The sequence below is a fragment of the Dromiciops gliroides genome, chromosome 3 (genome assembly GCF_019393635.1).
Source record: "Dromiciops gliroides isolate mDroGli1 chromosome 3, mDroGli1.pri, whole genome shotgun sequence".
Classification (NCBI taxonomy): Eukaryota; Metazoa; Chordata; class Mammalia; order Microbiotheria; family Microbiotheriidae; genus Dromiciops; species Dromiciops gliroides.
Window position 1 is genome coordinate 549,452,012 of NC_057863.1, and position 15,863 is coordinate 549,467,874.

The window sequence follows — 15,863 nt, forward strand, 5'->3', positions numbered from 1 at the left end:
TTTCCTTGTCTATAAAGTATGGATAATTCTATCCTGTCAGCATCAAATGAGATAATAGATGTGTAAGTGCTTTGTAAAAGTCTATGCATTCAGGGGCAGCTAGGTGGCGCAGTGGATAGAGCACCGACCCTGGAGTCAGGAGTACCTGGGTTCAAATCCCGCCTCAGACACCTAACACTTACTAGCTGTATGACCCTGGGCAAGTCACATAACCCAAATCGCCTCTCTCTCTCTCTCTCTCTCACACACACACACACACACACACACACACGTCTATGCATCAGTGAACTGATGATGAGTGAGATGAGCAGAACCAGGAGAACATTTGTACACAGTATCAACCACATTGTGTGTTGATCAACTGTGGTAGACTTGATTCTTCTCAGCAATACAACAGTACAAGATAGTTCCAAAGGACTCATGATGGAAAAGACTCTCCAAATCCAGGAAAAAAAAAAAAGAACTGTGGAATATGGATGCAGATTGAACCATACTATTTCTTTTGGTTTTGATGCTGTTGTTTTTCTTTTTTGAGATTTTTCCTTTTTGCTCTGATTCTTCTCTTATAATATGACTAATGCAGAAATATGTTTAATGTTATTTTACATATATAACATATCAGATTATTTGTTGTCTTGGGGAGGGGGGAGGGAGGGAGAAAAATTTGAAACTAGAAATCTTATAAAAACAAACGTTGAAAACTATCTCTACATGTAACTGGAAAATAATAAAATACTTTTATAATTAAAAAAATACAATAATTAAATTAAATTAAAAAATAAGTCTATGCATTCAGGCAGACCATTTCCCAGCAGTGGATGGAAGTGGTAGAGGGCAGACATCTTCACAACAGAGAAGACTTCTTAAAAATCAGAGGTATAAAAAAGCAGACTGGGCTACCTCAAGGGTTACTGGCTGCCCCATCACTGAAGGCCTTAAAGCAGAGGCCAACATCTGTTAGGGAAGTTGTAGAGAGGAATCCTCGACAGGTGTAGTTGACCTGCACCAAGGTTCTTAACCTCTTTTGTGTCATGGACCCTTTTGGCAGATTGGGGAAGCCTATGGACTTCATCCTTCTCAGGAGAATGTCTTTAAATGTATAAAACAAAAGACGCAGGAATACAAAGAAAACCAATTATAGTGAAATAGTTATCAAATTAATTTTTTTTTTTTTTTTGCGGGGCAATGGGGATTAAGTGACTTGCCCAGGGTCACACAGCTAGTAAGTGTCAAGTGTCTGAGGCCTGATTTGAACTCAGGTACTCCTGAATCCAGGGCCGGGGCTTTATCCACTGTGCCACCTAGCTGCCCCCAAAATATTATTTTTACCATACTTTCCTGAAAACATGGTTTGCTGGGGAAAAGGGGGAACTCTGAATATTGATGGCAAAGGAAGAAGAAATGTACAAATGCCAGGAAGCACATTGAGAGCAAAAGCTGAGGATCTCATAGCCTTTTTCAGTTATGGCTGGGCCTTGCATTAGTTGTATAGAGAGCCTTCTTCTAGGCATTCTGGGGAGAGAGAGAAGGAGATAGGGCTCCTGGCCTGGGGCAGTTATGGGATGGGAAAAGGGAACATGGATAACAATAATCATAGTACGCCTTTCTCTGAGCCCTTCATATTTTACAGAGCCCTTTCTTACAACCAGAAATGGGAAGTGACATGCTTACAGTCACACAGTTAGGAAAGCTTAAAGCCATGACAGAACCTTCTGACTCTTGTCCGATGCAGTCACATGATGCCAGTCATGATTTATGTTAAGCAAATTTGCCCAGCTTCTTCTCCCAATCTGTGCAGGGATCAGTCTCCCTGAAGCCCTGAAAGACATTTGTGAACCAAGAAGGGAAGTAGATTTTGACTCAATGTAAGGAAGACCCGACTAAGTGGAGCTGTCCAGTGATAGAACCCTGACAAAGTAATGAGTTCCCCATCACTGAGTGTATCCAAACAGAAATTGGATAGACATTTGTCATGGATGCATGGATTCCTGTTCAGAGCAGGATTGGACTGAATACCCTTTGAGGTTCCTTCTGGTTCCAAGTTTCTAGAATTCTGTGAAATTATGCTCTATTTATTTTTGGTGCTTAGTGTGCATTTAGGGACTGAACTTATGACTCCATTAGTATTGGGAATTTCTTTTTTTGTTTGTTTTTGTTTTTGTTTTTGGTTTTTTTTTTTTTTTTTTGCAGGGCAATGAGGGTTAAGTGACTTGCCCAGGGTCACACAGCTAGTAAGTGTCAAGTGTCTGAGGCCGGATTTGAACTCAGGTCCTCCTGAATCCAGGGCTGGTGCTTTATCCACTGCGCCACCTAGCTGCCCCTAGTATTGGGAATTTCTAGGTGAGGAGACTCCCTTTACTGATGCAGGTAGACAACACCTTTGCAACTAAAAATCTTAGAGGTTTGCCTAGTGTACCACATTCTAAAGCGATCTAATTTAATTCCATAATCATTTGTAAAATGCCTGCCTGCCATGTGTTAGACCTCGTGATTGGTCCAGTAGATACAAAGATGAAAAACAACACTGCTCCTGCCCTCAAGGAATTTATACTGAAGCACTATGTCCGCCAAAGCCTGGCGTCTTTTCACTGCAGATGCAGACCCAAGGCTCAGAGGGAAAGGTTGAGGCTAGATGCAGAGACTGGAGAGTCATCTACATGGATATTGTAATTGAAGCCATGAGAACTGATGAGATGATCATAGGCGAGACTACAGGAAGATAGAAGAGAATTGGACTCAATACAGAGTTTGGGGTAACACTCAAAGGGGTCGTGAGGACAAAGACATAGTGAAGGAGACTGAGAAGGAGTGGTTCGGTGAAGTAGAGGACATGCTGGAACAGAGAGAATAGTGTTTGGTACCTCACATAGCACTTCTCCACTATCTTTATGCCAGGTTACTGTGTATGTAAGCCTTATCCTATCCTCCCAGTTCTGGTTCTGAGCTCAACAATCAAACCAACATCACCATTGCTAGAAGTGGGCATGTCAGTCATTTGCCCTCTGACTCCAATCATCATGCTCTCTGATTTTCCTGCCCAAAGCACTCTTCCCTAGCCTCCACTCCCCTGTTTATATTATCTTCCCCTATTAAAATGTAAGCTTCTTGAAGACAAGGACTGTCTTGCTTGAATTTGTATCTACAGAGCTTGGCACATAGTAGGTGCTTAATAAACAATTATTCATCCATCCATCTATATATTCATCAATTCAATCATTCATGCTAAGGGAGAAGAGAGTATTCAGAAGAACAGGATCTCTGATAGTGCTAAACAGTGCAGAAAGACAAAGGAGGATGACTGAGACAAGGCTGCCGAATTTGGTAATTAAGAGGTCACTGGTGACCTAATAGAGGAGTGGGATTAGAAGCCAGATTGCTAGAATTTGAACTGTGGGAGAGTGGTGCAGACATGGTAAGAGCACATGACTTTCTTGAATTCCTTGAGTTCTAAATATATTTTGAGATGACCTTTAAAGGATTGGCAGGAATTCAACAGGTGGAGGGTGATACTGCTGGGTGGGGAGGGGACTAGTCATTGTAGGCATGAGCCAAAACACTGATAACTTTGGGATGGTTCCCAGAGTCATCCTCTGTTAACCAGAATGCCTCGTTTCCCACTTCTGCTGGATCAAAAGGGGCTTACTTTCTTTTGGAGAATAATTACAATGATTATTATTATAATTCAATCATACCTTTATCAGTTACCGACTATGGGCCAAGCAGGCTCTGTGGCAGAGTGGAAAGAGCTCCGGCTTTGGAATCAGAATCCCAGCTCAGTTACTTACTTGGCCCTTGGACAAATCACTCATCCCTCTGTGCTCCAGTCCTTCATCTGTAAAGTGAGAGTTGGACCAGACTGGTTCTGAGTTCCTTTCTCTACTCAGAGTCGGATCCTCAGAGGGATGGAGGCTGGAGATAAACAAAGTACGGGGTTTTTCCTTAAATCAGTCTGTTGTTTTAGAGCAGATCCGATTTCTTCTCTTTCTCTGGTTTTCTCCTAACCCCCACCCTCCCCACCTTCATCCGATTCCTGCCCAGTCTCAAGATTTGCCGAAGAAAGGTCCAGAAAATCCTTTATTTAATGGAGCCCTTGCACACATGTTCATTTATATCATGGCCAGGGGCACACAGCATGTCAGTGGCAGAGCTGCTACTAGAAACCGGGTCTTTTGGCCCCCTAGTCCTGTATTTTTTCAGCCCCGTTAGGCATTCCTTTCCTAGAAGCTGACTCGGCAGACCCCAAGTATATCTGGGCAACTGAAGGAGAGCCCTAGGTTAGGTTACTTTATAAAATGGTTCCCACGGCCACAGTGAGATTCAATAGGGGTGAAATGGAAGCATTTGTCAGGGTTCCTGGAGCTGACCTGGGTGTGGCCAGCTGGATGGAGATGGAGAAGCTGAGGAGAGACTTCCCTCCACACTCTGGCTCTGATTTCTTTTAGCAGAAAGAGTGACTCATTCGATTCGACCTCCATCCAGCTGGCCTGGGCTCGCTTTGTGCAGCTCAGCTCCACTTATAAGGAGCCTACTGTAAGTCGTCACCAGCCCAGAGAGTGTGCGCGGGGGCCCCTCGCTCCCCATTTTATGTCTTCCCACCTGAAGCCCCTTTTTCTTTCTCTTGTCCCGCCATGGGCACCACAGAGGAGCCCAGCTTTTCCCCTCCTTTGTCCACTCTCAAGTTGTCTTTGTTTCCTGCTTCCCATCTTTGCCCCTCCCTTTCCCTTCAGTTTGGAGAAGTTCAGAAGCCATTTCCTGATACTACCTCCCTCCTCCCCTTTCTTCTCATTCTTCTCTCTTTCCTTCCTTCCTTTCCTCATTCCCTCTCTTGAAGAGCAGAATAAACATGATCCAGAGCCCCTATGTTTCCTTCCCCTTTCTTTTCTCTATTTCTTTCACTTCTCCCTCTTTTCCTTGGCACCGACAAGATATAACACAGATCTATGGAATTAAGTTAATGCTCACTCTTATTACTGTGTCTGTTTCTTGGTAGGTAAGACCATAGGATATAGAGATGGAAAGAACCTCAGAGACTCTAGTTCTAGTCCTCTCACTTGGGGGCCAAGTGACTGACCCAAAGCCACAAAGGCAGTGAGCAGTACAGCAAAAAGTTAGAATGGGGGGGGGGGTCTCTTAGTGGGCACCTAGGTGGCGCAGTAGATAGAGAACTGGCCCTGGATTCAGGAGGACCTGAGTTCAAATCTCACCTCAGACACTTGACACTTATTAGCTGTGTGACCCTGGGCAAGTCACTTAACCCTCATTGCCCTGCCAAAAAAGAAAGAAAGAAAGAAAGAAAGAAAGAAAGAAAGAAAGAAAGAAAGAAAGAAAGAAAGAAAAAAGAATGAGGGGTTTCTTGACTACAGATCGACTTCTTTCCACTATAACACACCACCTCCTTCATATACCATGCTGCCCCCTTTCCATGGCTGTGCAGAGAACACTGGAATTAGAATAAAAAAGATGCAGGTTATATCTCTGGGGCAGCTAGGATAGATTGGTAGATAGAGCACTGGCCTTGGAGTCAGGGAGACCTGAGTTAAAATCCAATCTCAGACATTCCCTAGTTGTGTGACCCTGGGTAGGTCACTTAACAGTTGTTTGCCTCAGTTTCCTCAACTGTAAAATTGAGATAACAATAGCTCTTATCTCTTTGGGTTGTTGTGAGGATCAAATGAGATAATCTTTATAAAAAGCACTTAGCACAGTGCCTGGCACAGTGCTAATTCCTGTCCTCCCTCTCTTTCCTTTCCATCTGCTCCAGCTCCCCAGTATGGCTTGTCTCTCTGGCCGGCACAGAGAGACACATAGAACAAAGCAGAGTCTGGGTTACCACAAAGAGCTGTGAAAGTTTAGCATTTACCAAATACTTAGCAAGACAGACCCTGGTGGCTAGAAATATCCATCAGGAGCTTGTGGTCTTTCATAGCTAACAGATGACAAATCCCCATCCTACAAATATAGATCCCCAAGTATCCTTGAGAGGTCAATAAATAAACCGGAGTGTAACTGGATCATTCTAGATCACATAACAACTTGTGGACAATTATCCAGACATAACATTGAGCCTTAAATATACATATTTTTAAATTTAGCTTTTTTTTCCAGCTAATAAGAATTTATTTTCTCTCTCCCATCTCTCCCCCTAATGGGGGGAAAACCCTTGTGACAAATATGCAGAGACAAGAAAAACAGACTCCTGCATTGGCCAGGTGCATATAGTCATTAACACTGATTATATGATCAGGCAACTGGTGGTGCAATGGATAGAGCACTGGGCTTGGAATCAGGAAGTCTCATCTTTCTGAGTTCAAATTTGGCCTCAGACACCAGACCTGCTCTTAGCCCAGTCCATGTGGCCATCATTAAAGGTAGAAATCACTGTGGAGAAGGGGCACATCTTCCTTATCACCAACAGATGCCACCAACAGGTAGATAAGCCCAAGATCTCTACAAGTGGCAGCACACTCCCAGATCACTGGTCCTGCTTCTAGCCCAACCCTTAGAACCATCATCCAGAGAAGCAACCATTGGCACAGAAAGAGCCAGCCATCCCCACCAACTGCCACCAGCTGCTCCCCATAGGGCAGGTAAGCCAACCTGTCGTAAAGGCAGAAAGCAGCATGGGCTGGGAAAGAAAGGTCAAACTATCACCACTACTTTGACTGCTTTTCCCTACAGACCCTGATGGAAACAAGCCCCATTGGGCTCTTGAACAACTATCTGAACTCTTCTAAGTCTTTTCAATCCCAGGCCAAACATTACTAGTCTCTTCAACCAATCAGTCAGAATTTATTAAGTATTTCCTATGTGCTAAGCACTGTTAAACTCTGAGGATACAGGGAAAAGCAAGAAGCTTAGATCCTCACAGAGGAAACGACATCTATAAATCAGAACAGACAAGACAAGTTCAAACACTTGAAGACAACTTTCTTGACCCCTCTAAGTTTTTCTCATCTCTAGGCTAAACATTCACGGTTCCTTATATAGTCAACCAGGATTGATTAAATACTTTACTATGTGCCAGACACTGCTAGCTCCGGGTATACAAGGAAAAATCAAGGAGTTTACATTCTAATGGGGGGAAACATCTTTGAATCAGAACAGACAAGATAAACATAGAGTACGTAGAAAGTAGCCTTGGAGAGGGAGGCCAGGAAAGGCTGACACTTGAACTGAGTCTTAATGGAAGACAGAGATTCTTACAAGTTAGAGATTGGGAGGGAGAGCCTTCTGGGTATTGCAGACAGCCAGTGTTTTAAGTCACAGAGATGGGAGATGGAATGTTGTGTTCAAGGAAAACAAGTAGGCCAGCATGACTGGAAGATTGGAAAGGTAAGAAGGGGCCAGGCCATATAGAGCAGTAAATGCTAAACAAAAGATTTTATATTTCATCCTCGAAGTAATAGGGAGTCGCTGGAGTTTATTGAGTAGGGAGGTGACAGACCTATGCTTTAAGGAATATCCCTTTGGAAGCTGAATGGAGGATGGATTTGAGTCCAAGTGACCAGTGATGAAGGCCTACGAATGTTATGGCTGTGTGAGTGGAGAGGATATGCATGTGAGAGATATTTAAAAGAAAGAAATGACAAGATTTGACAACTCATTTGATGTGCACAGTCAGTGAGAGAGAGGAGTTGAGAATGCCACTGAGGTTGCAAATCCAGGTGACTGGAAGATAGTAATGTCCTTGACAGTAATAAGGAAGTTCAGAAGAGAGGAATGTTTTGAGGAAAAGATAATGAGTTCTGTTTTGGATAGATTGAATATGAGTTGTCTACAGACATCCAGTTTGAGTCATCCAATAGGCAGCTGGCGATCAGGAAAGAGACTAGGGCTGGATAAATGGAAAAAAATCTGCAGAGAGATGATAAAACAGTTCTTGGCACTTGATAAGCTCACCAAATTAGAGAGCATAGAGATAAAGGAGAAGAGGGCCCAAGGCTCTTTTTTTTTTTTTTTTTTTAGTGAGGCATTTTGGGTTAAGTGACTTGCCCAGAGTCACACAGCTAGTAAGTGTTAAGTGTCTGAGGCCGGATTTGAACTCAGGTCCTCCTGACTCCAGGGCTGGTGCTCTGTCCACTGCGTCATCTAGCTGCTCTTCATGGCTCTTTGTGACAAAAAACCTTGGAGGACACCCAATGTCCCAATGTTCATGGTAGTGGGCATACCATGGATGAAGATCCAGCAAAGGAGACAGGAGAACCAAGAGAGATCAGCTGTTTTCTCTTATAGCTCTTCTCAATTCCATTCACCGTTCTGGTTGTTGGTCTCTTCACCATCCAGCTTCTCACTGTCCTTCCTGAAGCATGGTGTACTTCAGATGTGGGCCTGCCAGGACAGAGTACAGTGGGACCTTCGTTCCATATTCCTGGACCTTGTGCCTATTCAGTGTAGTGTGAATGCATTCACTTTCTTGGCAGCCATATCATATTGTTGACTCATTGAGACAGCAGTCCATTAAAGCCTGGGGATCTTTTAAGATAAACCACAGCTTAGCAAAGCTTAGCCCAGCTTAGACTTGTTTAGGTGTACAAGTGTGCTTGGATCCTTAATAAGTATACTTACTTATGTATATGTTTAACCTCACTGTAATTTTACACACTTTTTTTTTTGGTTTAGGTGTATGATTTCATCAACACAATAATTTATTGTTGAGTATGCTTGTTGTGGTGAAAATATTTCTGTCCTGGCCTTTTGAGACATCTTAGTATAGAAAATGTTAAAATGTTTGGTCAAAAAGTTTGTGATCATTCATTTATTCATCTTTACCCAGGAAAGGCTGGACGGTGCTGGGGAGCTGTCCTCAGTCCATCCCTGTTTTTCTCTTTTGTCTATCTTATCTTTCTCCTTCAATTTCCTTGCTCTCTTTTAGTCCCTTTGCTGTCATTCATTTGTTTTCAGTAATGTCCGACTCTTGGTGACCCATTTGGGGTTTTTTGGGCAAATATACTGGAGTGGTTTGCCATTTCCTTGTCCAGTTCATTTTACAGATGAGGAAGGTGAGGCAACAGGGTGAAGTGACTAAGTATCTGAGGCCAGATTTGAACTCTGGAAGAAGAGTCTTCTTAGTCGCCCCAGTCTCTGTTTGTGTTTTAGTATCTGCTCTGCCTCTTTTTTATGCTCTGACTTTCTGTCTCTACCTATCTCTTTGTGAGATCACCTATAGAGATCCACTAATCTTGGAATCTCTCCCCACTCACTTCTGTGTTGGCTTCCTTCAAGGCCCAACTGAATTGTCACTTTCTATGGGAAGCCTTTCCTGATTTCCCCAGTTGTTAGTGTTTCCCTTGCTCCAGAAATCATTTTATATTTTGTACTTATTTTGTGTTTTGTTTTTACTTATCTGTATGTGTGTTGTCAACCTCTCTTCCAGAGGACTATGGATCCTTGAAAAGATTGTTTCTTTTTTTGTCTATGTTCCCCATCGTCTAGCATAGCACTCTGACTCATAGTAGGCACTTAATAAATCCTTATTGAAATAAATTGAATTGATTTACTTTTTATCTCTCTTTTAAAAATTATTCTTGCTATCTTTTTTTTTACATCACCATTGCTGAGTATACCTCTCCCACATCTCTACCCAACAATAACAAGAATTAAAAAGAAAAGAAGAAAACAAAAAGTTCCGTAAACCTGATAACACATCAGCCAAGTCTAACAGTGTATGCTATGTTTCATCTCCATAGTTTACACACACACACACACACACACACACACACACACACACACACACACACATCTCTGTAGAGAAAAGAGGGAGATGCATTTAAAAATGTTTTAAATTTTCAGTTCCAAAGAAACAAGAAAAATAAAGAAGGTGGAAAAGTATATGTCATCCTACACTCAGAGTTCATCAGTTCACTCTGTTGGTAGATAGTATTTTCCATTATGGGTCCTTTGGAATTGTCTTGGATCATTGTCTTGATCAGAGTAGCCAAGTGTTTCACAGTTGATCATTATTAAAATATTGCAATTACTGTGTGAAATGTTCTCCTGGTTTTGTTCACTTCACTTTGCATCTGCTCATATAAGTCTTCCCAGAAAAGGGAGGGAGATGCATTTTCATAGTTATTATTTGGGACAAAGCTCAGTAATTCTAATTACTCAGCACTGAGTTTCCATAATTGCTGTTGTTTCCATTTACATAGTTTTAGTAATTGTGTATAGTATTCTTAGTTTTGGTTCTTTTCACTGCAGTAGTACATATAAGTCTTTCTATGATTTTGAGTATTCTTCATATTCATCATTTCTTACTTTTGAGTTCTGTATTCTGTTTAGTTAGTCCCCAATTAATAGATATCTATCTTGTTTCCATTTCTTTTCTATTACAAAAAGTGCCATTGTCAATATTTTGGTTATTTATGGGACTTTTCTTTCTATCCTTGACCTCCCTGGTATCCCTGGAGGTGATATCTCTGGGTCAAAAGGTATGGACATGGGATATTTTAGTCACTTAATTAGCATAATTCCAATTTTCCCCATAGAATTACTGGATAAATTTATATCTTCACTAACAACAGCCTATTAACGTTTCTTGTTGTGGTGAAAATATTTCTGTCCTGGCCTTTTGAGACATCTTAAGATGTCTCAAAAGGCCAGGACAGAAATATTTTCACCACAACAAGCATACTCAACAATAAATTATTGTGTTGATGAAATCATACACCTAAACCAAATATTATAATATTGACCATTTCTACCCTTTGTTCTCTTCTCACTTGCTAGGGGTGTGGTGAAACCTTGGGGTTTTAATTTTTTCTCTCATTATTGTGATTTGGAGCAATCTTCCAAGTGGTTATTAATTATCTGCAATTCATATTTGATAACCGCTCCTATCCTTTTCCCACTCATTCACGAAAAGAAACGGGGTTTTTTTCTGTCTTATATGTAGAGTATCCCAAAAATCTTGCTGAAATTTTAAGCTTTTAATGACAGAGAATTTTTTACACTAAGACTTTTAGTACATCCTGTATTTGTGTTAATTTCTCATATGTCTTGAAGATCAAACCCTTATCAAAGATTTTGTCTTTTTAGTTCTCTGTGTATATCTTGCCAATCTCTGTTTCTCATTATCTCCTCTCTGTATCTTTTTCTCAGTACATACATCTGTGAACAATTAGAATAGCCTTGGCAGGTTTATCAGAATGGAGGAGGGAGTATCAGAGAGACATGGAGCTGTTGTTTTGCCCATTCAATGGATCCCATTTGGGCAGTCTCATTGGACTTTGCACAGGGTACAGAAAACCTCATGTAACTTCTGCAAATAAAAGTGCTTTTTGTGCTATGGGGGTCAGCTTCTTATCAGCTAGGAGCTGCTGTGCCTAGCACCTCGGGTCTTTCCTGCTTATCAGCCCAGTCCATGGCCATGCCTGGGTCTTTGTGGGATAGATGCCCTTGGTGGTCATCCTTTATCTTCTGTTTTCTTGGGTGTAATGTAATGTGCTCCTTGGTGACTCTTCCGTACCCACAGGCTTCTCATGTACACTCCCAACCATGATTAATATAATTCCATTCTATGCCCAGGCCCTTTCAGGCTCATTCTACATCCTCTTCTGATTTGGTTCAATAACAAAAAATAAGGGTTTGCAAAAAGAGAAAAAGACCTATTTGTACAAAAATATTTATAGTAGCTCTTTTTGTGGTGGCTAAGAACTGGAAATGAAGGGAATGTCCATCAATTGGGCAATGGCTAAACAAACTGTGGTATATGATGGTGATGGAATATTGTTGTGCTATAGGAAATGACAAGCAGGATGATTTCAGAAAGGCCTGGAAAGACTTGTATGAACTGATGTATAGTGAAGTGAGCAGAACCAAGAGAACACTGTGCACAGAGACAGCAATATTGTTTGATAAAGAACTGTGAATGACTTGACTTTTCTCGACAATACCATGATCCAAGACAATCCCAGAGGACTATTGCTGAAACATACTATCCACCTCCAAAGAAAGATCTGGTATTGATGGAACAGACTGAAGCATGCTATTTTTCACTTTCTTTCATCGTTCCCCCCTTTTAATCAAGCTTTCTTGTACAAAATGACAAATATGGTAATGTTTTACATAATCATACATATATAACCCATATGTATTGCTTACTGCCTCAGGGAGGGGGAGGAGAGAGAGGGAAGGAGGGATAAAAATTGGAACCCAAAATTATAAATAAAAATGTTTATTACATTAAACAAATAAAATAAGGGTTTGACTCTATCTTTTAGGTTTCATAACTCAGGCCACTAAGTGGCATAGTAGATTGAACACTGGGTCCAGAGTCAGGAAGAGCTGAGTTCAAATAATGATCCTGGGGAAAGTCACACTTAGCCTCTATTTGTATATATATTTATATATATATATATATATATATATATATATATATATATGCTTCAGTAAAATGTGAATAGTAACAGCACTCACTTCATTGGGTTGTTGTGAGCATCCAATGAGATAGATCACATCTGTAAAGTACTTGGCACAGAGTGGACACCTAATAAATGCCTTCCTTCCCTTTTTCCCCCCACCCCACCATCATAGAAATAGAATTGGGGGAGGATTTTACAGACCATCTATGGGAGGTTGACTTGGAGTCATGAGAAAGCTAGATTTAAATCCCCTTTCAAAACACTTTCCCAACTGTGTGACTGTGGGCAAGTCACTTGAACTCTGATTCTCACTTTCCTTCTCTGGAGAATAAGAGATTGAGAATACCTGTAGTCCCTTACAGTCTTCTTTTGGGTATCAAATGAGATAATGTGTATAACTTGCTACGTGTCAGCTGTCATCATCCATCTCTGTTCTTTCATTCTGTGGGGGAGTGAAATCCAGTTACTGAAAGATGTTCCAGGAAACAGAACAAAAATTTGAATTCGGGCTTATTGACTCCAAGTCTGAGTGCTCTTTCCATATATAACATACTGCTACCTCTTGCTTTCTGATTCAGTAGCATTAATTAAGCACTTTAATTACTTAACATTAATTAATTAAGCAATTCACTGTTGGGAAGAGACCAACAGTTTGAGCTCTGCCTAGTAAGGTAGTTGAGAGACATACACAGATAACTTTAATATCCAATAGTACATGGTAAACGCATTTGAGAAATGCAGAGTACTCTGTGAACTAACAGACTTGCTACCAGCGTTGAAGAATTTACTCAGAGCACTGTAACTTCTCCTTAATCAAGGTATAGCTTTATTTCTTATAGCACTAAGGGAGGCAGCTTCTCTCCAAATTGTGCCAGGCTGAATATATCTTTTTCCTTTGAAGAAATGAAAAATGTCAAATGAGAGACGTCCCAAATAGGCAAAGATAAATCAAGTTATATACAAGTTGGGAGGTTAATGGTGGCATGCAAAGTAGACAAGATAAATGGAGGTATGTGAAGTAGAACCAAGGATTCTCAGCAGCTGTGTGGAGGTTTTAGAATATTTGGAGAAAAGGGTAAAATATTTACAGACAGTTGCTTGTAAAACGTTATACAAACCTTAACGTAGTTTGGCCTGAAGGATGTGAGGATTCCTTGTAGTCATTCAATATGAGACTATCTAGTCTACCCATAGACCTTTGTGGTAATGCCAAGCTTTTAGAAACAACAAAATAGTAGACCTAGATTTGTTGATTCCATGCTAGGCTATAAACCCAATGATGATAGGAACTATGTTTTATTTAAACTTTGTTCTCCCCCATCAACAAGCACACAGCAGATACTTAATAAATATATGTTGTTGAAGTGAATTATTGCAGTGATTTGATCAATTCATTAATATAAAATTAATTATAATTATTGTTAAATCAACTGTCAATTTATAGAGTCTCATGTTTAGGGAGTGGTAAAGAAAGAGTACGGCTACACAGGGTGCATTATGGGGAACCAGGGAGGATAAGATGTGGAAAATTATGTTAGATCCTTATTATGACTGTCTTCTAATTCCTGACTATAGGGTTTGTATTTTATCCCATAGCAGTAGAGAGTCAGTGAAAGTTCTTAAGCAGGGAAGTGACATGGTCATACCTATTTCTCGAGAAGATGATTCAGAAAGTATGTGAAGGATGAAATGGAAAAGGGAAAGAGACTGGAGGCAAGGACACAGTCAGGTAATCTGACATGGGGTGGTGGCAATGGGAGCAGAAAGGAGGGGGCTGGAGTGACACTGTAGTAGAAGTCACAAGATTTAGTGATTGGCTGTAAGTGGAAGGGAAAGCAAAGAGTCAAAGATAATTGTAGGGTTCTAAGCCTGGGTGACTGGAAGAATGGTGGTACCTTTGGAGGATGAATATATTTTGAGGGGGAAATCACTTCAGCTTTGGAGATGTTGTGAGATGGTGGGTGGAATATATAAATGGAATTAAGCAGGAAATAACAGGAAATGAACAACTAGAGCTTGGGAGTATGATGGAGACCAGAAATAATAGATCTGGAAGAGTCAGCCTTACTGCTGTTGAGTGTCACGGGTTCTCTTTTCCGTACTTCCATTTTTCCCATGAGCCCCTCAGAAATGGTACATTGCAGTTATTTATGGGTTGATAGCAACTTTTTTTTTTCTTTCCCTCACATTATTCCCTTTTCTTTTGTTTCTTGTAGGACATCTGTGAGAACCCTCGCCTCTTTGTGGATGGCATCAGTTCTCATGACTTGCACCAGGGCCAGGTGGGAAACTGCTGGTTTGTGGCTGCCTGCTCATCTCTGGCTTCACGGGAGTCCTTGTGGCAGAAGGTAAGGTGGTCTGGGCTTATTTCCTAGAGAAATCTTAGCGTGCAGCTAAGCTATGGAGAGAGAGAGAGAGAGATGGGTTGATGGTTGGATGAGTGGATGGACAGACAGATAATTTATTGAGCTGTTACTATGAACCAAGTTTAAGAGCAGGGGTGGGGTAGGGGGTGATACAAAAACAAGGATCAGTCCCTCTCAAGAAGCTTACACACTACTAAGGGAAGACAAAACAAAAACGGGAGTTAGAAGTGGGGGCGGGTGACAGGAGGGGAGGAAGGTACCTATGAGGGGGAAAGGCAGCTGGTGTGAAGGCAGAGCAGATTAATAAATGAGCAAAAAGTAGAGTGAGCTGCCCAATAACTCTTTCCTGGGCCTGACCTTCATTGCTTATATGACCGTGCAGAATGAGTGGATGCAGTTTGGATGTGATAAGATATTTGGGAGGCAGATTGGTGCAGGGGAATGCTTGCTGAATTTGGACTGAGAGGTTCTAATTCTGACTTTTTTGCCAGTGTAAGTCTTAGAACATCTCTGGGCCAGACATTGTGAGGATAAAATAAGATCATGTTTGTAAAGTAACATAAATGCTAGCTAAGTAGTTGGTAGGGAAACATCATAAGGAAAGACAGCTTGATAAGAGTGGACATTGGGATCAGTTGGTCAATAAGCATTGGTTAAATAAATGCCTGCCAAGTGCCAGGTGCTGTGCTAAGTACTGGGGATACAAAAAGAGGCAAAAGACAGTTCCTCCCTGCCCTCAAGGAGCTTACAATCTAATGGGAATGACAATAAGCAAAGAAACATCTATGCACAAACAAGCTATATTAGAAGTTAACTAGGAAATAACCTTAAGGCTCGGCCATGGCGTGTCTTATCTGTGGCACTCAAGGCTTACTTTTTCTGCACCCCAGTTTCATCCTCCATAAAATTGAGATAATAATACTTGCATTTGAGAGCTGTCGTGGTGTGGTTAATACATGGGTTCAAGTCCTTCCCCCAACATGTACTACTCTTTGACCCTGTGCAGTTTATTTAAGCTTTTTTTTTTTTAGTGAGGCAATTGGAGTTAAATGACTTGCCCAGGGTCACACAGCTAGTAAGTGTTAAGTGTCTGAGGCTGGATTTGAACTCAGGTACTCCTGACTCCAGGGCCGGTGCT

General features: G+C 41.2%; 1 protein-coding gene across 1 annotated transcript in view; it reads left to right on the forward strand.

Annotated features, from left to right (window-relative positions):
• Positions 1-15,863, forward strand: part of CAPN5 (calpain 5) — a 161,558-nt gene that overhangs the window by 84,040 nt on the left and 61,655 nt on the right. Inside the window, exon 3 of the mRNA XM_043998943.1 lies at positions 14,576-14,707. Coding sequence (XP_043854878.1) covers positions 14,576-14,707 — 132 coding nt within the window. The remainder of the gene's footprint in view (positions 1-14,575; positions 14,708-15,863) is intronic.